General features: G+C 41.0%; 3 protein-coding genes across 3 annotated transcripts in view; 2 read left to right on the top strand and 1 right to left on the bottom strand.

Moving 5' to 3' along the window:
- Window positions 1-204: 204 nt before the first annotated feature.
- LOC134213474 (fatty acid synthase-like) lies at window positions 205-7,887 on the top strand. Its single transcript, XM_062692555.1, has 6 exons — window positions 205-681; window positions 739-2,703; window positions 2,765-3,185; window positions 3,240-5,378; window positions 5,721-6,070; window positions 6,137-7,887. Exons 1-6 carry the CDS (start codon window positions 242-244, stop codon window positions 7,812-7,814), a joined length of 6,993 nt encoding a protein of 2,330 aa, XP_062548539.1. The 5' UTR covers window positions 205-241; the 3' UTR covers window positions 7,815-7,887.
- A 1,499-nt stretch (window positions 7,888-9,386) lies between these two features.
- LOC134217849 (uncharacterized) lies at window positions 9,387-10,054 on the bottom strand. The gene is made up of 2 exons (XM_062696667.1): window positions 9,922-10,054; window positions 9,387-9,864 (listed from the first exon to the last, which is right to left on the bottom strand). Exons 1-2 carry the CDS (start codon window positions 9,925-9,927, stop codon window positions 9,436-9,438), a joined length of 435 nt encoding a protein of 144 aa, XP_062552651.1. The 5' UTR covers window positions 9,928-10,054; the 3' UTR covers window positions 9,387-9,435.
- A 7,784-nt stretch (window positions 10,055-17,838) lies between these two features.
- Window positions 17,839-23,939, top strand: part of LOC134210328 (sodium- and chloride-dependent glycine transporter 1) — a 9,138-nt gene continuing 3,037 nt past the window's right edge. The window contains exons 1-5 of the mRNA XM_062686376.1: window positions 17,839-17,932; window positions 18,040-18,634; window positions 18,699-19,156; window positions 19,216-19,367; window positions 19,424-19,552. Of these exons, the coding sequence (XP_062542360.1) occupies window positions 17,839-17,932; window positions 18,040-18,634; window positions 18,699-19,156; window positions 19,216-19,367; window positions 19,424-19,552 (1,428 nt within the window). The remainder of the gene's footprint in view (window positions 17,933-18,039; window positions 18,635-18,698; window positions 19,157-19,215; window positions 19,368-19,423; window positions 19,553-23,939) is intronic.

Here is a 23,939-nt window from a genome sequence, read left to right as displayed (position 1 = left end):
CCATATCATACTGCAAATTATCACCGTCAGGGCTCATCACGCGAAAAATTCGAGTGCAAGGTTGGTTACACGCCAATCGATATGCTTCAATTAGGCATTCAAAATCAGAATAACCAGGTCAAGCGAGGCCACCTTACGTTTGGATTTCGTCCACTATAAATATCAGCGCGGCGGTTGATTGAACCTCAGTTCAGTGCAGTGATATTTTGCAGTTTACCCTTGAACGGCAGTAGCAACCGAAATGCCACTAAGTGACGTTAAATTGACGGAATCCGGCGAAAGTGTGGTCATCTCTGGCATAGCGGGACGTTTTCCACAGTCGGATAATGTGCGAGAATTTGCCCGCAATTTGTACGACATGCGCGATCTCGTGGATGACAAGGAGACTCGTTTCTCCCACTCCATACAGGCCATTCCGCGGCGGTTCGGGAAGATCAACAATTTGCAGAAATTCGACAATCAGTTTTTCGGGTATAACCGACGACAACGCGACACGATGGACCCGCAGCAATGGATGTCGTTGGAGCATGCTTTCGAAGCCATTCTGGATGCGGGGATCAATCCGGAAAGCTTGCGAGGAACCCGAACGGGTGTTTTCTGTGGAGTGTGCTTCTCGGAGTCCGGAGCACGAATGTATTATTCCGCTCTGGGAAATGTCGAAAAGGGTTTGGGGTTGCAAGCGTAAGTTTCTGAAGTTATTTGTTATCAGCTTTCGTTTTCAATATGGTGTCATTGAAGGTTCAACAAATCGTACTGTGCGCTTAGACTGTCTTATACGTTTGACTTGAAAGGACCAAGTCTGGTTATTGATTCGGCCTGCAGCAGTTCGTTGTACGCGATTGATGTTGCATATAGGAGCATTTTGAGTGGAGATTGCGATGCGGCCATAGTGACTGGGGCGAATTTAACGTTGCACCCGTTCATATCATATCAGTTTGCATTGCTTGGTGTGCTTGCGAGCGATGGTTACTGCCGACCGATGGACAAGGGCGCTTCGGGATATACGAGATCAGAGGCTGTTTGTGCGGTGTTTATCCAGAAGGCTAAGGATGCTAAACGCATCTATAGCCACATTGTGCATTCGAAGGCAAACTGCGACGGCTTCAAAACGGAAGGGATAACGTTTCCGTCTGGGCTGGTTCAACAGCAGTTGCTGCAGGAAATCTACAATGAAGTTGGGATAAGTCCTACGGAGGTGGTATATGTTGAAGCTCATAGCACCGGTACGATTGTGGGTGATCCGGAGGAATGCGATGCGATAGACAAAGTCTATTGTAAAGGTCGAGATAGACCTTTGCTCGTGGGTTCAGTGAAGTCAAGTATAGGTCATACGGAAGCAGCTGCAGGGGTTTGTTCAATAGCAAAATGCATTATCGCAATGGAGAATGACTTGATTCCGCCAAACATAAACTTCACAGAATGCAGAAAGGATATACCAGCATTGGTCGAGGGTCGGCTGAAGGTCGTTTCAGAGCCTACATCGTTAGGGGGATCGTTGATTGGCATCAACTCGTTTGGGTTTGGAGGAGCGAATGCTCACACGTTGCTGTGTCGGAATTTGAAGGAAAAGAAGAATCACGGCGTTCCGGAAGACGATTTGCCACGTGTAGTGTTGTGGTCTGGAAGTACCAAAGAAGCGGTTGAATGTATGCTGCAGGACATAAGTGAGAGACCACTGGACGCTGAATTCATTGGGCTTTTGCATGATATTGAAAAGCAACCAATTCAAGGTCATCGTTATCGTGGATTTGGAATTTTTCAAAATAATGGTAACAACTCGGCCATTTTGAAAGAATCGCGAATTGAACGGGTGAAAATAGATTCTTTTCCCACTGTTGTCATTTTCGGTGGAATAAATCTCAACTGGAAACAAGAGTTGGATACGCTGAGGAGAATTTCTGCAGTGGATTTGTTCTACGCTAAATGTGGCAATGTTCTTAAAACTTTGAAGTTCGATCTTTACAAGGCACATGCGCCGGAAAAGAATATTCTCTACAACATGGTCGGTTCCACGGTGTTACAGTTATCAATTGTAGATCTGTTGATTACGATGGGAGGCGTTTTCAATTTCTACGGAGGTCATTCAATCGGACAGTTCACTTGCGCATATGTAGACAATTGCTTGACATTGGAGCAAGTTCTTAAACTGGCATTTTGGCATGGACTGGTTTATTCAGATAGTCATGCAATTTGTGATGCCACTGCTTTTGTCCTAATGAACTCTCAGCTCAATCAGTTACCGATTAAGAGCATTCTTAAGCATAAATCAGAGTCATTTTGTGTTCTGACATCATCAGAAAGAGATCTAAGCGAGCAAGTTCATCAATTGAAATCATCCGGGTTTTTCGCAGAGAAGCTATCTTTCCTGAACTTGCATTCGATTACCGATTGCTCTGCTGCTTTGAGCAACACTCTACGTCAAACCGTAAACGTGGTTCTATCTAAGGCTATCAATCCGTCAGACAAATGGATAACTGCAAGGTTACCCCAGGGATGTTCAATTTTCCATTCTCCAGCACTGCATGATGCATCTTCGATTGTTTACCTGCTCGAACGTGTCCCTTGCTATACGAACGTGCTACAACTGGGATGTTCCCAAACTTGCGAAAAAGTCCTTCAGATTCTGCAGCGGCATTCACGTTACCTATCGCCCGGTGCGGAGTCTACTGATGCGATCAGTCGACTGTTGAGCGTAATTGGCCAGTAAGTTCTGTGGTTTCTATTTAGACAGTTTGACAACAAGTGACACAAATTTTAATTTCAGGTTATTTTTGGTATCTCAGAACCTGAATGTCTCTCACCTGTACCCTCCCGTTCAGTATCCTGTTTCACGAGGAACGCCGATGATCGCACCATTGATTCGCTGGGATCACCGAGAGGATGCCCATGTAGTGAAGTACACGTGGGATCAAACCAGGAAGTCTCGGATTACGACAATCAATATCCCCTCATCGAGTCAGGCCTGGAAATACATCGAAGGGCATAACATCGATGGCAGGATACTGTTTCCGGCGACTGGGTATTTGAAAATAATTTGGGACCATGTAGCCTACCTTTCGCATTGCGATTCGGATGACTTTGCAATAGAATTCGAGGACTTGAGGTTTCTACGTGCGACCAGCATCGCCAATGGTCAAACTATTCGGTTCATGATTTCAGTCGAAGAGGCCTCCGGATATTTTGAGGTATTTTCATCTGAATTATAATTATTGGTTTACACTTCTTCACCATGTTTCCAGATAATAGAAGGCGATACAGTTGTTGTGACTGGGTATGTCCGGGAATGGTCAGGGAGCGTGGAGGACGTCGCTAGTGCTCATGCGAGTTCAGTGGCAAAGCTTCCTACTCGTGATTTCTACAAAGAGCTTCGCCTCAGAGGATACTACTATTCGGGGTTGTTCAAATCGGTTTTGGAAGCTAAGGCTGACGGTTCGATGGCAAGGATACAGTGGAAAGGCAACTGGGTTGCATTTTTGGACTGCTTATTGCAGATCGGAATCATTGCTACTGATAGCCGGCAACTGGTGGTTCCGACAGCTATTGAGAAACTTTGTATTTCTCCCAGAGCTCACATGGCGAAGATCGATGAATGTGGAGAAGGTTGTGAGTTCTTCACATCGAGAACATGTTTGGTGACAAATACTTCGGTTTGTGGATCGGTGATGATCCATAACATGCGAGCCAGTAGCATAAATCGTAGAAACCCACCCGGGAGTCCTGTTTTAGAAACATATCAGTTTGTTCCTTTCCACTCTGGTGATAATATATCAATACAGGAAGCCATTCGAATGATAGTGCAATTGGCTCTGGAAAACGTTCCAACCATTACTGTTAACGTTACCGAAATTCACGACAGCTGCTCACAAACCATAGTACAAATGTTCGGAGAAGCAGTAAATGATCTGCCTTTGGTACAATCCCACATGACTCTTCTAAGTTCCAAACATTCTGAACTCGGCGATGTCATTGTTCTAGATGAAAGGCTTTCCAGCCAGACAAACCAGTTGTTTTTGATAACAAGTAACACACTAAACGATTCAACATTTATTCACGATGCCATTGGTGCACTCAATGATCATGGATTCATAATTGTTCGAGAGAAACATGGCTTCAACGGTGACGATCTGACTGTTCCGGAGCAGTTCAACCTTGTTTCTTCATTCCACGTCGATGAACACGAAACCCTGATTTGTTTGCAGCGAAAAACCTACATGGAATCCCCGATAGCTATCAGGCTAGATCCGGAAATAAACTGGCTGGCCGATCTTAAACAAGTAATCAAAAATCGATCAGTGGTCTTATACTCCCAGAACGATCCGATTTCGGGAATCGTTGGACTGGTAAATTGCATCCGGAAAGAGCCAAAAATGCAAAACATTCAATGTTTATTTATTGACGACCCGACGGCTCCGAGCTTCGCACTGGATGATGCTTTCTACAAACACCAATTGGATCTAGGGTTGGTGTTCAACGTGCTGCGAAACGGAACCTGGGGCAGTTATCGTCACCATCTGTTACCAAAATTGCCGAAAACGGAAGCTGTGCGTGGTCATTGTTATGCAAACAATCTAACGAGGGGTGATCTTTCGTCGATGATGTGGTTCACGGGAGCACTCAACGAGAAAGATTTCGTTCCTAATAAGGTAAGAGTATCGTACTGCTCGCTGAACTTCCGGGACGTCATGATGGCTACTGGAAGATTGTCATCGGATGTGATGTCTTCGCATCGACTAGAGGAGGATTGTGATCTTGGGTACGAATTTTCTGGGGTAATGGAGGATGGTAGACGAGTGATGGGGGTTCTGCCTTCAGGATCGCTGTCTTCGATGGTTGAGGCAGATCCTTGCTTGACCTGGCCTGTACCTGATTCTTGGAGCTTGGAAGAGGCTTGCACTGTTCCGATCGTATACGGCACCGTATTGATAGCATTTTTTGTAAAGGCTCACATACGGAAGGGGCAATCGGTGTTGATCCATGCCGGAAGCGGTGGTGTAGGATTGGCAGCAATACACGTTGCTCTTGAACATGGGTTAGAAGTGTTTACAACAGTTGGAACTGCAGAGAAATCCAAATTCCTGTTGTCAAAGTTTCCGGCTTTGAAGCGAGAGAATATCGGAAATTCACGGGATGTTTCCTTTGAGAAAATGATCAAGCTAAGGACCAAAGGGAGAGGAGTGGACTATGTGTTGAACTCGCTTTCTGAAGAGATGTTCTATGCCTCTATTAGATGTCTGGCGAAAGGTGGACACTTTCTGGAAATCGGAAAATTTGATATGGCGAGGGATTCCCAAATCTCCATGGAACTTTTCAAAAACGGAATAACATTCACGAGTATAATGTTGGATGCAATCACGCGGGATTCTTCAACAGTTAAGAAGGTTTGTGGATTAATATTCATGATTTCATATTCAATAGATATATGTAAAAGCAAAACAAAAACCCAGAAAATGCATAAAACGTATACCACAAGATATTGTTAGTAAGCAGACTATTCCATTTAATTCCACCACTTTATAACTTTACAGATATGCATTGCGACCTAAACAGTGAGGTCATATTCAGAGTCTCGTACTCCAATTGAGCCAAGTAATAAAGACTGAAGGCGACCTTACTGTTGAGATTAGGATTGTAGTTTTTTTCACTGCTTTAAACAAATCTCATAATACGTACCAGGGAAAATGATTCTTAATAACAAACAATTTCTTCCCCTTTTTTTCTAGATAATGCACGACATCATTTCAAAAGCAAACGAAGATGGGCTTCTAAAGCCTCTCAATACAACTGTTTTCGGCGGGGATGAGCTGGAAAAAGCGATGCGGTATTTGGCAAGCGGCAAGCACACTGGAAAAGTTCTAATAAAGCTTCGCGAAAAGGATACTGATATTCAGACGATACCGATGACTTATCTCTCTAAAGTACACTGCAACCCGTCTCAGGTGTACATAATTGTTGGCGGATTGGGTGGATTTGGTTTGGAATTGGCTGATTGGCTTGTGCTTCGAGGTTGTAGAAAGCTGGTTATCAGTTCTGGTCGCGGTATCACCAAACCATATCAGGATTATAGAATCAAGTAAATAGTTTTTTTTTTGCAATGAACCATTGATACATGAATAGTTCTTACTTTTCATTTGAACAGAACGTGGAACAGCTATGGAGCCCTCATCCATATCTCAACGGCGGATGTTACTACAGAGGATGGCTGTCGCACACTTCTTCAAAAATCGGCCCAATTCGGTCCAGTCTCAGCTATCTTTAACTTGGCTGTGAAACTGTGCGATGCCATATTGGACAATCAATCAGTGGATAAATTCGTTGAATGTCTGGCGCCGAAAGCAAAGGCTACCGAACACCTGGACAGAGTTAGTCGTGTACTGTGTCCACAGTTGAAGCAGTTCGTAGTGTTCTCGAGCGTTTCCTGTGGACGGGGCAATGCAGGTCAGAGTAATTATGGAATGGCTAACTCCGTGATGGAGCGAATCATCGAACGAAGACATTTGGATGGTTTGCCAGCCAAAGCAATACAGTGGGGAGCTATCGGAGAGGTTGGACTGGTAGCAGACATGGCAGAAGATAAGATCGACCTGGAAATCGGGGGAACCTTGCAGCAACGCATTTCTTCGTGTCTGCACGAGATGGATTACTTACTTACATGCGATGCTCCTATTGTGGCCAGTATGGTTGTTGCGGAGAAACGATCTGGTAGTGGATCGAAGAATGTTATCGAAGCTGTGATGCACATAATGAGTATTAGAGATCTGAAGTCGCTATCCATGGAGAGCACTTTGGCGGATGTTGGAATGGATTCCTTGATGGCGGTCGAAATCAAACAGTTGCTAGAAAGAGATTTCGATGTTTCTTTGTCGCGACAAGAATTGAGAACGTTGACGTTCGCAAAATTGATCAAGATGGTTGACGAAGTAAAATTAGCAGAACAAAATCGGGAAAATGCAGGAGACGAGCCTGAGGCGTTTGAATTGCAAATGTTGATGCGGAATTTGGGAAATGAGGAAACCAGTAGCACAACACTCTTACGTGTACCATCAGCTAGCCAAGGCGGTCGCCCGATCATTCTCATACCTGGTATAGAAGGTGTTGCAGGTAACGCGCTCAGGTCCCTGGCAGCTCAACTGAAAGCTCCGGTGTACGTGCTTCAGTTAACAGAAACACTAGACAGGGAAAGCATTCCCGCAATAGTTGATTCAATCATCGACGAAATATGCAGTCTCGGTCTTAACGATTACGCTATAATAGCATACTCATTCGGAGCTTTCGTAGGAATGGAGCTAATAAGGCAGCTTCAGAAGAGGGATAAAAACGGGAGGATTTTTCTGATAGATGGCGCCCCTAAATTTTTAAAACAGCTAGCACTCAAACAACTCAGTGGCAACACATCGGATGAACACATTCAAAAGGCAGTTATTATTGCAATGGCTGTCATGACCTTTAAACATCTACCCGTAGAAAGCATATCTTCTATTTTGCAAGAGCGATCATTTGAAGAACAAATTGAAAAGTTTATCGAAATAGCAGCAGAGCATAACCCATATTCAACAAATTACACGAGAAAAACGTCAAAAGCTTTGTTTAGGAGACTGAAAATGGCGGCGCTGTTCAACCTGGAGGAATGTGAACAATTAAGTGTGCCAATCTTTCTGGTTCGACCTACGATGGGATCGATTGCGGATATTGAAGAGGATTATGCGCTTTCGTTGTGTACTACAAAAGAAATCACCCATCGAATGATTGAAGGTACCCATGAGACAATGTTGGAGAACCCTAATCTCGTTGAACTGATCAACAGCTGGTGTTCGTAATTACTTGGCTTCGAATAAATATAATCCCACTTACTTTAGTATAGCTTAATACAAAATCAAACGAATCTTGAAATTCGATTTTAATTTAAGGCTTGTACATTTGATGTTGAATTCGGTGGAAAATATCACTTCGCCACAACATGGTTTATATTCAAATTTTCAAAACTGTGCAGAAACTTAGATCGTTTGATTATGTCTGTGATTTACGCATCGCTTTTGAAGTTTGAATAGTTTTGCAGTATACAAAGTTGTACCGAAAGGCTTTCATTTCACTCCAGAATCGAACTTTTTATAGAAGTCTCGGAGACCCATGATGTTATATACCAATCAACTCAGCTCGTCGAGCTGAACAAATGTCTGTCTGTCCGTGTGTATGTGTATGTGTGTATGTGTGTGTGTGCACACAAAAACCGAAAAACATTAGCCTCTTTTTTATATAGTAATTCTTAACCGATTTTCTCGCAACAAGTTGCATTCAACAGAAGACAAAGCCTTGTTGATCACTGTTGAAATTGATAAGGATAAACCATTGTGTTTAAAAGTTATTAAGAAAATGGAATCGAACTACATATATAAGCACCATATAAGGTTGGTGTCTTGGCTAAATGCGAGAAAGGCAGTATCACCACTCAGTGAATTAAGTTGGTTTTTTGTTAAATATCATGGCTGTGCATATGCACAGCACATGTTTCGAAATGGACAAATTGATAAGAAATTTGCAAAAAAAAGATCCACGTGCCTTGGAGGGACTCGAACCCTCAACCTCCTACTCTCTAGATAGGCGTGATAACCCCTACACAACAAGACCACTTAAAGGTCACGTTTACGGAGAAGCCATCAGAATCCGAGTACCAATCTCCACCGCGGTTAGCTCTTTTTTTGCAAATTGAGTATACTATGGATGCTTGATTTGCGCTTTACTGTTGTATATCTACAGTCAAGCGAGCACACCTTGTTTATTATTCGAGAGCATCACACTCTATTCTCCAACAACGGGCTGGGCGGATTTGTATGCAAATATTATATCAAATAATATATAAATAATACTGTATATATTGTATGCCAGTCAACATAACCCACATAATTAAAAAAATGTAGATAATCCAAAAATTAAGTTTGATGGTACAAACTCGTCTTATGATAATTGAAGACATTCCACCAAAGCTCAAAATAATTTTCTTATTGGGAACTAGCAGACTCGACGAACTTCGTTTCGCCTAAAATTGATTTATTCTTTGATTAGTTCTTGAGTTATGAAGAAATTTCTGTTTCATTTGTATGGGGGGCCCCTTTCCTAAGGGGGGAGGAGTCTCGAACAATCCAAAGAACCCCCAAGCCCCGAAAACCTCTGCATACAAGTTCAGTTTAGTAGTTCCCGAGTCTATAAGAGTCAGACAGACAGAAATTCATTTTTATGTATAAGATTTAGCGTTGAAGCCATACAGGTGTCCGTAACTGGGGAATCTCCCCATACTTATTCGTTTTATGACAAGTGAACAATGTCCTGAACAACTTGGCTATATCACTTCTGGATTGTTGAATATAATTTACAAGAAGTAATGAAGGCGTAGCCATGTTGCGGTAATGCTTTTTTATTATTAAAATGAATTTCATATGGTAACTAATACCAATACTTATTATGCCCTAGTCCGTATCCATAACCGTAGCCGCCATTGTTCCACAAACCATTGTCCACCACCTTGGCACCAACTGGCGCGGAGTATCCCCAGTTCTTGCCATATCCATAGCCACCATAATTCCACAGTCCATTGTCAACTACCTTAGCACCAACGGCGACAACCGGCGAAGAGTATCCCCAGTTTTTGCCATTCACAGGCCAACTTCCATACACGTTCGGGTAGGCGTACTTTCCGTATGCAACATCTGGGACCACAGCAACCTTACCACCGTACAATCCACCGTATGCGGGCCAAACCGTGCTTGTCTTCAGTGGCCATGGATTGGAGTAGGTCGCAACATCTTGGACATATGGCGAAGGAGAAGCATTGGCGCTGATGGCCATAACCAGAGCTAGGATGGCGATGAGGACCTAAAAAGATTGCGAATATATTATATCATGGTGATTCAAGTTCATGTTTTTTATTACCTTCATATTCACTTTCTTGATTGGTGAGACTAGTTGCACAAGTAGAACACTTGATTGACTGATGTTAAGTATGTTGACCCATCTGCTTTTATACTGATTAATGGAATTTGGTTCATAATTCTAGATAGGAAATATTATTAATAAACGATGGTGAAAGGATTGTCAAAATACACAGCCAGTGGTTCTTGCTTGTTTTATTGCTTTGCTTCTGTCGGCTTATGAATAATCATTTAGTTTTGAAAATCAGTCATGCGAATGAAATATAGGTACGATGAAATTAGTAGCTGAAACGTTCGAGGTTTCTTTCAATCAATTTATTTTTCCTTTCTTGTACACTAAGTGTACATAGAGTCTATAGGATCATTTTCAGCTGTGCTAAAATTAAAATCAATATTAAACAGTCTGGGCTCGAATGTTCAATATGTCATTCAAATTGGTCCTTCAAATGTTTCTTTCAAGTTGCTAACATATCTGCCGTGTGTGCTGTGCTGAGAAAACCACAAGCAGATGAAACATACCAAGCCCATTTCCCAAGAAAGCATACTTGGGTTAAATGTCCGATTCATCGCAGGACTCTACACGCAAAAAAAGCGTTCCTGAATTCGTGAACTAGCAAAAAAACACCGTGATTTAATTTGTGGATTTGGGAACACCTGTCATGTTTTCCAGAACGTTCCAGAAAACATGACTGTATTGCCGAATCCGTGACTGTTGTTCCCGAAAAAATACACCGTGAACTCGTTACATCACAAATTCATGAACGCTTTTTTTTGCGTGTAGGTACGTGTTTTCCATTGCTGAAAACAGTGAATTGACCAGTAAATCGGCCAGATCACCGTACAGTGACCTTTCAATTAAAAACAACTTCTTCTTCTTATTGGCATTACATCCCCACACTGGGACAGAGCCGCCTCGCAGCTTAGTGTTCATTAAGCACTTCCACAGTTATTAACTGCGAGGTTTCTAAGCCAGGTCACCATTTTTGCATTCGTATATCATGAGGCTAGCACGATGATACTTTTATGCCCAGGGAAATCGAGACAATTTCTAATCCGAAAATTGCCTAGACCGGCACCAGGAATCGAACCCAGCCACCCTCAGCATGGTCTTGCTTTGTAGCCGCGCGTCTTACCGCACGGCTAAGAAGGGCCCTACACAACTACACATCTAATAAAAGTCGTGCATCGAAAGGCTACTCTCAAGTAACACACTAAAACATATTTTCAAGTATGGGCTTGAAAATTTGTCACATAACAGTAGTAAAAACGTTGATTTTCATGTAGTTTGGAGCAAGTTTTCGTCTAAACATCTTAGGGTCTGTCTCATTTGGAGAATTTAACTTAAAAGTGACAGTTCAAAAATTAGCAAATAACCCGGTAATAAGAATTGCTTGTGCTGCCCAGCAATTCCAATAAGACATCGATGCAAAATGATTCGATATCTGTCAAAAGATCTTGCTCTGCGAGCAGGGTTATTTGATAATTATTGAAATGTCACTTTTAAGTTTAATTTCAGATTAATTCTCCAAATGAGACAGACCCTTAATAACAAATTATTGACGCCCAAACAATAAGCCGCTTAGCGTGGGCCGCGGAATCGTGGCCCCAATGTCGGTCAGAGCGATGGCAATCGGTGGGTGATTGCTGTGGAAATTCATCCTTCATTGATTTGGTTGTCGTCAGCAAATATCAACATTTTCTTACAAAATACTGACTTTCTTTTTTTTACCCAGGGTCATGATTTGTTAAAGAGAAAGTAAAACCTGTTGATCCGTGACGAATATTCATCACAATACAAAACACAATCACTTTAAGGCTCACCCAGATCTAAGCAATTTCATCGCCGCGACGACGACAACTAGTCGCCGCGATTCTATCGTTGGGTCGCTGCAGGCAATGTTCTATTTACGCTTCTATACCAACGGCGACAGAATCGTTGTCGCCAAGCGATAGAATCGCGTCGCGACAGTCGCGTCGCGTGTTTTTGGGGGAACCTTCACGATGACAGACAGTTCGATTGTAACGATGCCGTCGATAGCGGAATCACAAGCAGACGACCACCAATACTAACGCCATCCAATTTTCTTCCGGCACGTACTTTAGATTCTTCTGTCGATGGGAACATTATGCCGCCACCAAGCGATTATGTTTTGTATTTTGAAGAAAATTAATCTCGGATTAACCTTCTCTCATGAATACATTTTCGGAGGCATTCTCCACAGTGAATACATTTTCGAGGGCAAACACCCGACGACGGCATTGTTACGACCGATACTGACGCTATAGATTTTTCTTCAGTCATCATGCAAATAAATTTATTGAATCGTCTCATTCCGACACGTGCTTGAGATTTGTTACCGATGGCAACTTTGTACCGTCGCCAAGCGAATATGTTTTGCGCTTTGAATAAAATTCATTTCCAATCGCTGCAGCAACCACCCTTCGAATAACCGCTGCTCGGATCGACATTGACGCCATGTTTCCGCTACCGAATCTAAGCTGTGCAATTCAACATCGCGCATATTTGTCACCCATCATGTTTGCACTGCTGCACTCGCGAGGAAGGTGGGATCGACTGACTGCGAATGTGTATACTCACGATGACTGACACGATCTGTCATTTGACACATGCATGCTAGACCTGTTCATGATAATAGGCCTGTCCAATGCCACACATCTCCCCTCTTCTCCAAAACAAAGCTATCACCATTTTCTTCTGCATGAAAAAACATAACACCTACGACATATTATGTATCATTTGGTTACTCTCTCATCATGATACAAAAGCATCTTGCAGCAAACAATCATTCCAGGCACACCATTGTATTGCGAGCATCTCATTTCATAATCGAAGAACACACTTAAATGGTGGCACACATGCATCTGGGAAACCACTCTCAAGGAACTCCCGTGCAGTGGGCGTCACGACTCGCAATTGTACTTGCAACTCGTAAAGTAACATTTCACTTGTACTTCAAATCACTACCACTACTTCTACTTTTTTTTCGAACACACGTCCATTCCACTGTGCATTCACAGTTGTGAAACAACCAGCAAAAAAAAAAACCAGATACCGTTAATAAAAAAAATCTTGATAAACAGCTCCAAATCATGGCCGAATATCTAATCTCAGTTAAATCAAATCTCTTGTGTACCTGTGACCTTTCGGATCTACAACACCAAACTACTTGTAGGTCATCGACCATCGCTGAGCAAGAGATTCTGTGACCACTCCGATCCACAATAACACCGTTCTTCTTGCGGACGTCCCACCAACGCAGAGGAAGAAACACTTGAATGTGGGCGTCCCACCACGCAGAATTGTGATCATTCCGATCCACAATAACACTATTCTTCTTGCGCGCGTCCCACCAACGCAGAGGAAGAAACACTTGAATGCGGGCGTCCCACCACGCAAAATTGTGATCATTCCGATCCACAATAGCACCGTTCTTCTTGTGGGCGTCCCACCATGCAGAATTGTAATCATTTCGCTCCACAATAACACTATTCTTCTTGCGGGCGTCCCACCACACGCAGAATTGTGATCAGTCCGATCCACAATAACACTATTCTTCTTGCGGGCATCCCACCAAGAAACACTTGAATGCGGGTGTCCTACCAAGCATTATTGTGATCATTTACTTGAATGTTAACATTCACCACGCAGAACTGTGATTCATCTACTGCTACACCAATCAAGCTCTCTTTATTGAACTCTGTCGCTCCCCGAAACAACGCATGCGAAACCGATTCTTCTTATTTATAGTTTTCTATTCTATTCTTCTTCTTATCACAGTTGATCGACTTTTCATAGCACTATAAGTGTTTCCAATTCGTGAAAGTGGTATTTATAAGTGGAATAAAACACATTCATAACTTTATAATATTAGGCATCACGGATATGTTCTAATACTCTTTAAAGGAGAGAAGTCTTTGATAATCAAATGTAATTCAAAATATTTTATTCAAGATGCTTGATGCATCTGATAGTTCGTAGTAGCGTTTGGCTGAATGCAGATGACGTTACACTTTCTCTTCGCAAGTCCCATCCCAAAGAGTACCCCGATCTCTCAAAACTTGGCCAACCTCGTAGCCATCCTCAAAGTAGAAAATTTCTCTAACACATTACAATCCATTGCACTTAGATTCAAAGAACAGTACGAATACGTGTACATTACAATACTATTGTAATAGAAACATTTGAACATTTTAACATTTAATTTTCAAGATGAGCTTGTTTTGAGCGCAAAATCGTTTTAAAACTGTAGTTTGCTTATTGTTTTCATGATTGTATCATGTTGCATTATTCAGTAGTGGGGGCGTTTTGCATCATTTTCTTCTGTAACAAACGTAAACATTCAAAATTCGAACACACACACTTCCGCAAAAGAGATCAGAAATGGTATTTTGCTGAGAGAGAGAAGACAGCTCGCTTTATTTACGTTCATCCTAATGTCACCGCGATCCAGTCACTGCGAACCGCAAAAGTAAACACTGCGATGCAACTTCAAATGGTCGTAACCAGAATTATTTATTTGGCAATTTATGTTCGCAACTTTTCTTACATCTGCTACAGTGAATTGAACCCGTAATTATCCAAGTGAATGATCCCGTATTATGAGAAATTGGGTTTGTTCCACGTTGGGAAGTTCATAACCATTAAAATTAGCTAATTCGAACAAGTTTTTATTGGAGTGAAAAATGTTGCTTCCGACGTTATGAAATGTTACTTTGATTTGTTGAGTTTCCACGTTTTCGAAACAAATAAAGAAGAAGAAGACATAGTAAATAAACGATCTGTCAGTAGCTGGCTTCTCTCTCTCAGGCATTTTGACACTGAGGGATAAATTTATCTCCCAAATTAGAGCAAGCAAACAAAACTGTCCAAACCGTTGCGAAAAAAATATCGGATTTGGGTCCGTGGACAACAACCAAAAAGCAGAATCCCATTGACAAAGATAGGGTAAAATGCCCAATAGTGGACCCCCTAGTAGCGGAATTTTGCTCTTCCTATCATAAGAAGTAGAAATTTTCAACATATTAATTCTGCTTGATATCAAACAACAAGCTCTGCGTCTCCTCTTCTCGATACATACATAAAACACCCAAATACACGACGTTATTCGTCAAAATTAACTTTTTAAAGTCTAACTGAATTCGCCCTATAGTAGACCCCTTGGGGGTCCATAATAGGAAATTGCTCCCCTATAGTCGACACTTCATTGGATTTTCATGTCCCGTTTCGGGACGTTCTTCTTCCCTATTATGGACCCCCCAAAATATTCCTATAATGGACACTCTCGTGTTTATTTTTTATAGAATTGTAAAAAATCATCTAATTTTACTTTCCATAGCATTTCCAATGCATGTAATCAAATCACAGGACTGTAAGGTAGGTTCTCCCGATGGAATCTCATACGAAAATGTTGACATTGTGCTGTAATAATGCAAAAATGGCTGGAGGGTCCACTATTGGTTAGGGGTCCACTATTGGGCACTTTACCCTACATTAATCGTCACTCTTCTTACCGATACAAAAAGCTCTGTTGCTTTTACTTTTTCGGCTACGTCCGAAATTGTTTTCTTTCACACACTTCTATTAACATGATGGGTGACTTCATGCGATATATTTTTAAGAACTCCTGGCAGGATCGCCAAATGTGCAATTCAACATCGCGCATATTTGTCACCCATCATGTTTGCACTGCTGCACTCGCGAGGAAGGTGGGATCGACTGACTGCGAATGTGTATACTCACGATGACTGACACGATCTGTCATTTGACACATGCATGCTAGACCTGTTCATGATAATAGGCCTGTCCAATGCCACACACAAGCAACTATGTTTTATTTTATGAAAAAAGTTCGTTTAAAGCTTGATCCACTTAGAATTTGGCCGCACGAAATTAGACATTTCTTTGCCGAAAAAGTTCCCAAAATGGTTCCGAACTGCTCTGCAGACTTTCACTTGTTGTTTCTGGTCGTATGTTCCACTTCTACGATTGTTTTGTGCTACGCGATCCGGCAATAGTGTTTCCCAATAACGTTTGACAGTTTTTACAGTCAATTTAGCTAATTTTAGATACTTTGAAATCATCCCTCCTGACCAAGGAATGTAAAATAACAACATTGCCAATGACAACAACATTATCCTCTCTTGTAAATGTTGGGACAAACTCAACTCGCAATAAGCGTTTGTCCCAAACTGCAACAGAATAGGACAATGATTGCCTGCCACGCATTTTGAGAAATAGTCGGTTTCCGATGATGTCTTTGTTTAAATTAGTATCAGTTATCATAGATTAGACATAAACTTAACCATCTGTTGACATGATTTGCGTTTTACTTCTGAAATATACAAGTTATCGCAGTTTGAAAAGTTCACAACAATTACCTCTCCATGTTTGTTGCAAATAAAATGGAACGCAACAATGTCTTTATCCTCTGCAGATGGGGACAAAGAGTTATCGCTATTCTCTTTTGTCGCTTGTTTTTTGCATTTTTCAGCGACAATTACATTCCTTGCTCCTGACCATGTTTGATTTCCAACGTGAGTGTGCAAAATTTGTTCTCATCTCTCGCGTTCCATTTTCGATAACTTTTGAACGTGAGCATCAATACTGATGAAACCTTCCGCAACGATGTGATGTATTTTACTTCTCGGTACGGCCACCAGAGGCGCCGCAGTAATTGGAAAGAAACGGCCAAATACTAAGTGGATCGAGCTTTAGAATCAACTTCCACTTGTTAGTCGTTAGGCGAACAAAAATCACTTGAGAATTTACTAGCGGTTGAACTTTGGAAAAATCATCGCAACTTTACCTTCTTTCCAAATATAATGATGGTCCTGAAAAGAACCGATTTATTTTAAATTATGTATCTCACTAACTAAAAACCACTGGACGCGAAACCGCTATCTGATTGGTCCACGGACGTGAACGATGCGCTGCTGCTGCTGTGACCGCCAACGCAACGAAAAATTGTCTGCTGCACCACCACCGCTTCGACAGCCGTTGTCGTTTGGACCGCTTCTGGATGCCCTAGTCCGTTCTCCGTTGAATCATAAATGAGCATGACACACGTACACGAAGCACGGGTATTTTTATACACAGGGAAAGCGAAGCAGTGAGCCAAAAAACACGTACCCTAAGTCAATCTGATGTTCGTGTTGGGGATGTATGAACGGGATTGATCAATTTTATCTTTTTACCGTTTTTGGAAAGAAATAACATTTTCAATAGTTTAACGTTGATAACCAACATCGGTCGATCGGTGTTGAACTTAATCTGTGGATTAAAAAAACATAAACAAAGTTAAAAAAAAGTATCGACGTGAACGGCAAATTACTGTAGAGTCTGCGAACCGATTAATAAGAAATTCGCGAAAATCTATTGAAAGATGAAGACGCTATTCGCGTTTGAAAGCTCTCCAAATTTCGTGACGGTCTCGAATTTGGTAATTTACCATTTTATCCCCTATATCCGAGCCTTCCCCCTAGACGTAGTTTATGGCAAAACTTTGCACACAATGCCTGCTTAAGTGACTGTTAAAAAACGGTCAAAGTGATTTTTCTGCAGTTTTACTGCGTTTATCAGTTGAAGAAGTGCATGAATCTAGCGTAATGTAAATAAAATATGCTTGGTACTAAGATGTCTTAATAAGTAGCAAATATTTTTTTCTTCCTACATCCGACTTCCATCACCGAAAGAAATCAATCTTAATAGAAATATTGCAGTCGGAAACCTCCGGATTATGCCTGTATCTCGCTCCAAAGTGAAGTATTATCGCTGAATTATTGATTAATTTGCGTGATGATCCAACGTTACAGGGTTAACATTACCTCCCGTTACCCTATTCATAAAAGTTTGAGCGAACCAGTATCAACCGGTCTCAAATTCGAACATAATTTCAAAATGATTAGCGAAATTTGCATCGCCATCATTGAGCTTAAGGACACGGTGCGCAGCGTCCAGTTGATATCGTTCTACACACCGAAACTTGGCAAGAGTAACGAATGCCATTATGATTCCGATGAGAACTGACCGTGTCACAAGAAGTGCGCGAGTACATTGTCTCTATGGAAGAATCATTTCTCCTGGGAATTATCCTATTAGGCGAAGCGAGCGATGATGATCGGTCGTCACCCGGTGTGTCTGAACACATAATTTTCAGTCAGCGTTTGAGGTTCATCCATGGAGGCAGCATGACTTCGGTGAGCGAACGTGGAAGCTGGGCCTCCAAGACTGAGTTTATTCTGTCGTGTCTGGGCTATGCCATCGGTATTGGAAATGTCTGGCGTTTCCCATATCTGTGCTACCGGAACGGAGGCGGAGCGTTTTTGATCCCGTACTTGAGCATGCTGTTCTTCTGTGGGATACCGTTGTTTTTTCTGGAAGTTTGTCTCGGACAGTTTACCGGCCGAGGTTGCGTAACAGTGTTCAAAATAGCTCCGCTGCTGAAAGGAGCTGGGTGGGCAATTGTGGTGATCAATTTCATATGCACGTCGTATTACAACGTCATCATTGCATATCCGATCTTGTTTCTGTGGAAATCTTTGCGAAGTCAGCTACCGTGGGAGAATTGCAGTAACGAATGGAATACGGAGCGATGCCTGGAATTGCGGGGTTCAGAAAAGGCGCAGATACTGATGAACAACAGTATGCTAAGTCCGACAGAGCGTTGGCGAACTCCAGCTGATGAGTTTTTCCAGTACAGTAAACGATATAGAAATTATTGTATCACAACATATAACATTCAATATTTTCTCACGCAGCAATGAAATTCTACACATTTCGGATGGGATTGAATCTCCCGGAACCATCGTGTGGCCGCTATTCGTATGCAACATTATCGCTTGGGTGATCATCTATGCGTGTCTAATCAATGGTGTGAAATCCGTTGGAAAAGTGGTTTACTTCACGGCTACTTTTCCGTTCCTGGTGCTGGGTGTGTTGTTCGTGCGTGGAATTACCCTACCAGGAGCGATGGAAGGAATACGGTTCTACATTCTGCCCCAGTGGAGTCAGCTCACCAATCTGAAGGTGTGGGCAGATGCAGCGATTCAGATCTTCTTCTCGCTGGGACCGGGTTGGGGCGGAATCGTTAATATGGCCAGCTACAACCAGTTCAAGAACAACACCAAGTTCGATTCAATATTGATCCCTGTCGTGAACTGTGGGACGAGCATCTTTGCGGGATTCGTTGTATTTTCAGTGTTGGGTTATTTGTCACGTAAGTTAATTCGATTCAAGACCATATCATTTTAGAGAATTAAATGATTTTCGTTCTAGATCAAACGGGTCTTCCGGTTTCGACGGTTGCGACTGGAGGACCCGGTCTAGCGTTCATTACTTACCCGGAGGCAATTGCGATGCTACCATTTCCGCAAATGTGGGCTTCGTTATTTTTTATGATGCTGTTCTTTTTGGGTGTTGATAGTATGGTAAGCATCTTTTAATTGATATTGTGTTCCCTTTTTCACGAGATCTATCTTCTCAGTTCGTGCAGATTGAAGCCATAATGTCATCAGTTTTCGACGAATTCCCAAAATTGCGAAGGTGGAAAAGGTTCATTACATTAGTAATGTGCTTCATAATGTTTTTATTTTCTACTTCGTGCACTACAGAGGTAAGCATAACGGTTTAGTATGATCCGATCATGGTGTGATTGTGAATGGTTTTCAAATAGACTACAAGTGGCATAACAGTAGTTTGTGCAACTAGTTGCAAAAAGATGATTTTTTCAGCACGAGTTGTACGTTTATCCAACGAGGCTTGCAGCACTACAAGTGCTAAAAAAAAATCGAGTTTTGAAAAGAGTTGCACACGCTATTTTTTGCAATGAGGAAAAATGGGTTTAAATCTGATAAATTTGTACCAAAACGCTAATGATTGATTTACTTTACATGATCATTATTACCAATAAATCATGTTGCTGCAGAGAACAATCATATTTCATGTTATCGTGCCACATTGCAAAGCTCGACAAGTCTTGAAGCGATAGATGAACTTGCCTTTGGAAAATTCTGATGTCATGTCTATCAATCTATTTAATTTATTATGCGACACAGAGACTACACTATTTTAACACTTACTTAAGCTAATTCAACAAAAAGAAGTCATGAAGGGACGGGGATGTTTGACATTTCTTTTTACCATTCATTCTTGCATGCAGTCACAGAAAAACAAAACATAAGCCACGGCCAAGCAGACGACAGTCAGAACTTGGATTTACTTTTTTCTCTCCCCACAATTAAATGTCTTCGTACAATAATTTTACAACGTGTAACCGTTTTTTGATGTAAATATTCATTTAATCACTCCTTGCTAATTTTAGAGACTAAAACTTATAAATCAGTACTTGCGGCTAGCACCCTTTCTAGGCTGTGCATCAAATCTAATTAAACTCGATTCTGTTTTGTTTGCGCTGCGCACGAGTCCAAACAAGAAAACTCATGCAAAAGCCTACCGCATCGACGTCACGAGACTTTCACGCAGCAGCAAGAAACAGTTTACCCACGAAGAAAAAAAAAGAGTAAAAAATGTCGCGTACATTTTTTTTGCCAAACTGTTTCGGTTTTATCGGAGTAATATAATGGATTTTATGCAACTCATTTGAGTGGCATGATGGTCATTAAAGCTAGAAATACTAGAATAAGAGATCGGCGAAGACGCCATCTTGTTTCCAATCGAACCGTCAAAAGCGGTTCCAATTTGATTTGTTTACTTTTTGCTTCCATAAGAAGCAAGCAAAAAGTTCAAGTGCTGCCTGTATTATTTTCATGATTTCATGCATTTTCATACGTTGCCATTTCGACAGTTTTTCACTCCGCCGGTCTCTGGTTATAGGGTTGCTAATTAAAGCACCTATTCCGTTGGTATGGAAAAGTAGGCTGTATTATCACTCAAATTCGAACTGTAAATCAGGTATTATGATCACGAATTGCAAACAGTAAGACTAGTGCTGAATAAATCGACTTTTGACACCAATTTCATGCTGAGCGTTTTGTTTTGCAATGACAAAAGATTGACTTCTATTAGATAATTTGAGTAATTTGAGTAATACGCAACAGAGAGTATGTTTACATACGTATTATGGTCCCCCCATTTGATTTACATGTTCCATTCCCATATGTTCCTGTTGCCTATTATGGACCCTCTAACGTATTTACTTCTACAAATTAGTTATTATAACTTAATTTTAGTATCCCAAGCCAAAACAATTGCATGGAACAAGTACCCTGATATGTGAAGCAACTTTATCCAATGGAAATTTGCAGGAAATCTTTGATTCCAGCGTAAACTTTTGGTTTTTGTTCAGGGGGTCCATTATACGCACGGGATCCATTACTAGTACTCACTCCCTAATTACCCTATAGCCTTAACCTATAGGTTAAATTTTGGGCGACGTTTTTTTTTTTCTGAAAGCTACGACATCACGATCGTCTGAATTTGCCTCTGCAGCGGTGTCTGTGTTTCAATCTGACGCTTGTTTTTTTTAGATATTGTAGGGGACCTGTTCCATTTTCCATCTCACTGAACATATATTCATCTCATCGCGAAACAAAGACATACGGCACCAATTTCGTCGCTTCTTTTTGTTAACATGCGTGCTCACTGCTGAAAAAAATCACAAAAATAATAAACAAACCAAATACCTTTTCATTGCTTTGTTTTTCTTGAGACCAATATCGGAGCTATGAGATGAAGTCCAGGAGCAGTAACCCTATGTGCTTCTGAGTGGCCGATGCAGCTTCACTCCCCTTGAAAAAAAAATCTGTTGCTTACGGCTTCTGCTGACAATTGTTGTGTCACCATGCTCCAATTATGTAGCGCAGGCATTTTTTCCAAACGCCATTTGGCCGAATGGATCACTTGGCCGAATGCAGTTTGGTCAACTAGTTAAAAAAATCCTTAGTTTGCGAGAAGAGAAAAATGAGTATAGATAATTGCGAAGTTTGAAGCGAGAAGTATAAAATAAGGCATTCCCCACTTATATCTTATAATGAATAAGATGTCAGAAGTGAATTGAGGAGTGAGATATAAAAGGTGAGAATTGAGAAGTATGAAGTGTAAAATGAGAAGTGAGTAGTGAAAAGTAAAAATTGAGAAAAGAGAAAGGGAAAGGTGAAATGAGAAAAAAAAATCTTTGTTACTTGTTCCTTCCTGCTTTTTTCCCTTCATTCTTTTCCTTTCGTTCTTCCTATATAATCTTGCTTCTTTCTGTTTCCACCTGCTTCATCCTTCCAAGTCAACACAAAATCTTATATGATGCAACATAAGATGCTAAAGTGGAGGCGATATACTTACATATTGTATGGGGAAGTACCTATATGGTCTCCAGTTTATCATCTTTTGTGACATCATATACGATCTTGTGTTGACTGGGTTCTTCTTTATTCCTTCATTCCTTTTTCATGCCATCTTTTAATTTCTTCCATCTTCCAATTTCTTGCTCCTTTTTCCATCTTACATCTGCATTCTTTTATTTTCCATCTTCCTGCTTCCATCTTCGCTCTTTCTTCTTCAATCTTCTTCTTTTTTCCTTCTTCCTCTTTCCTCCTTTTTTATTGCCTTTCTTGTACACCAAGGTGTAACGAAAAGGCTATACACAGGATTCTGTTTTCGAACATTTTTTTTTGCTCGTAATTTTGACCGTTTGCCGTTTGTCTTTGCAACATGTTTCAAAAAATCCTAAATAATTCAAAGAAAAATTACATGGTAATTAATATACGATAAACATTTAGGATGAGTGCAAAATTAGGAAAATGCAAATCGTGTAAAAACAGAATCCAGTTAAATGCAAATCAACTCATCTCGATGCATTGAGATGATGTTAGTCTGTGTGTATGTATGTGCGTGTGTATGTATGTTCGAAAAAAAACTCACTCACTTTTTTGGTATTTATCCTTAACCGATTTGCTCGCAACAATTTGCAATCGATGGGAAACCCTGTCCCATTGGACTATAGACTATGGCCAAAACACTATTTTATTATAATGCACGAGACAGGCATTATAACCGCAGGGTGGATTAAAAAGGGTTTTCTTTTTTTCCTTTTATTTCTTTTTTTGTCTTTTGTTTTTTTCCTTTTCTTGCTTCTTATTTCTACATTCTTAACCTTTCCTTCTTCCTTATTATTTTTCCTTCTTTCTTCTCCCATCTTTCATCTACCATATTTTATCTTCCTTTTTCTTACTTCATTATTCTATCTTCTTCCTTTTTTTCACATCTTTCTTTCTTCTTCTTCCTTCTTTCTTCGCTTCTTTCTTCCTTATCTATTCTGCCTTCTACCTTACCCCTTCCTCTTTATTCCTTCTTATGATTCTTCTTCTTTCTTCCTCCATTTTACATTTTACACCTTCATCATTGTTCATTCTTCGTTCTCCAATTTTCCTTTTTCTTTTTTCATTCTTCTTCATTCTTTCTTCTCATCCTTCATCTTTCTTTCTTCTTCCATCTCTTCATTTGTCTTCCTACTTCCTGCTTCATTTTTATTCTACTTCCTTCCTTCCTCCTTATTCTGTCTTCCTTTATGCTTCTTAATTTTTTCATATGGCCAAAACTGTCGGTCGGCCAAACAGATCATATGACCGAAAAAGTAATTTGATCGAAATGTCGTTTGGGACGGTACATTTATTACGTAAGCACTTATTCGAGGAGGAGTGATCAGTCATTTTCTTACACTCTATATGAACAAAAAATAATTAGTATGAATAAAATTTTATATGGGGGGAGGAGGGTTCGAGAGTTCTGCTTTGTGCGGAAAGCAAAACAATGGGCCGGGCACCGAAATGGTAAGTAGGTTAATCAGAAAGTGAAAATTTGTTTCTTGTTCAGTCGCGTTTCTCCAGTAAGCAGAGCGATCGGCCGGTAACCGAAATTTAGTTCTTCTTTGTGCGGGAAGCAAAACAGTTGTACGGGTGAGTAAAATAATCAGAAAATAAATAGCGATCGTTCGATTGTTTTTGTTTCGAATCAAACCACACGCTATACACGGACCACCGTTTACCAAA

Source organism: Armigeres subalbatus, chromosome 2 (assembly GCF_024139115.2).
Source record: "Armigeres subalbatus isolate Guangzhou_Male chromosome 2, GZ_Asu_2, whole genome shotgun sequence".
NCBI lineage: Eukaryota > Metazoa > Arthropoda > Insecta > Diptera > Culicidae > Armigeres > Armigeres subalbatus.
Note: the sequence above shows the minus strand (reverse complement) of the source record. Positions and strands in the feature narration are given on the sequence as shown.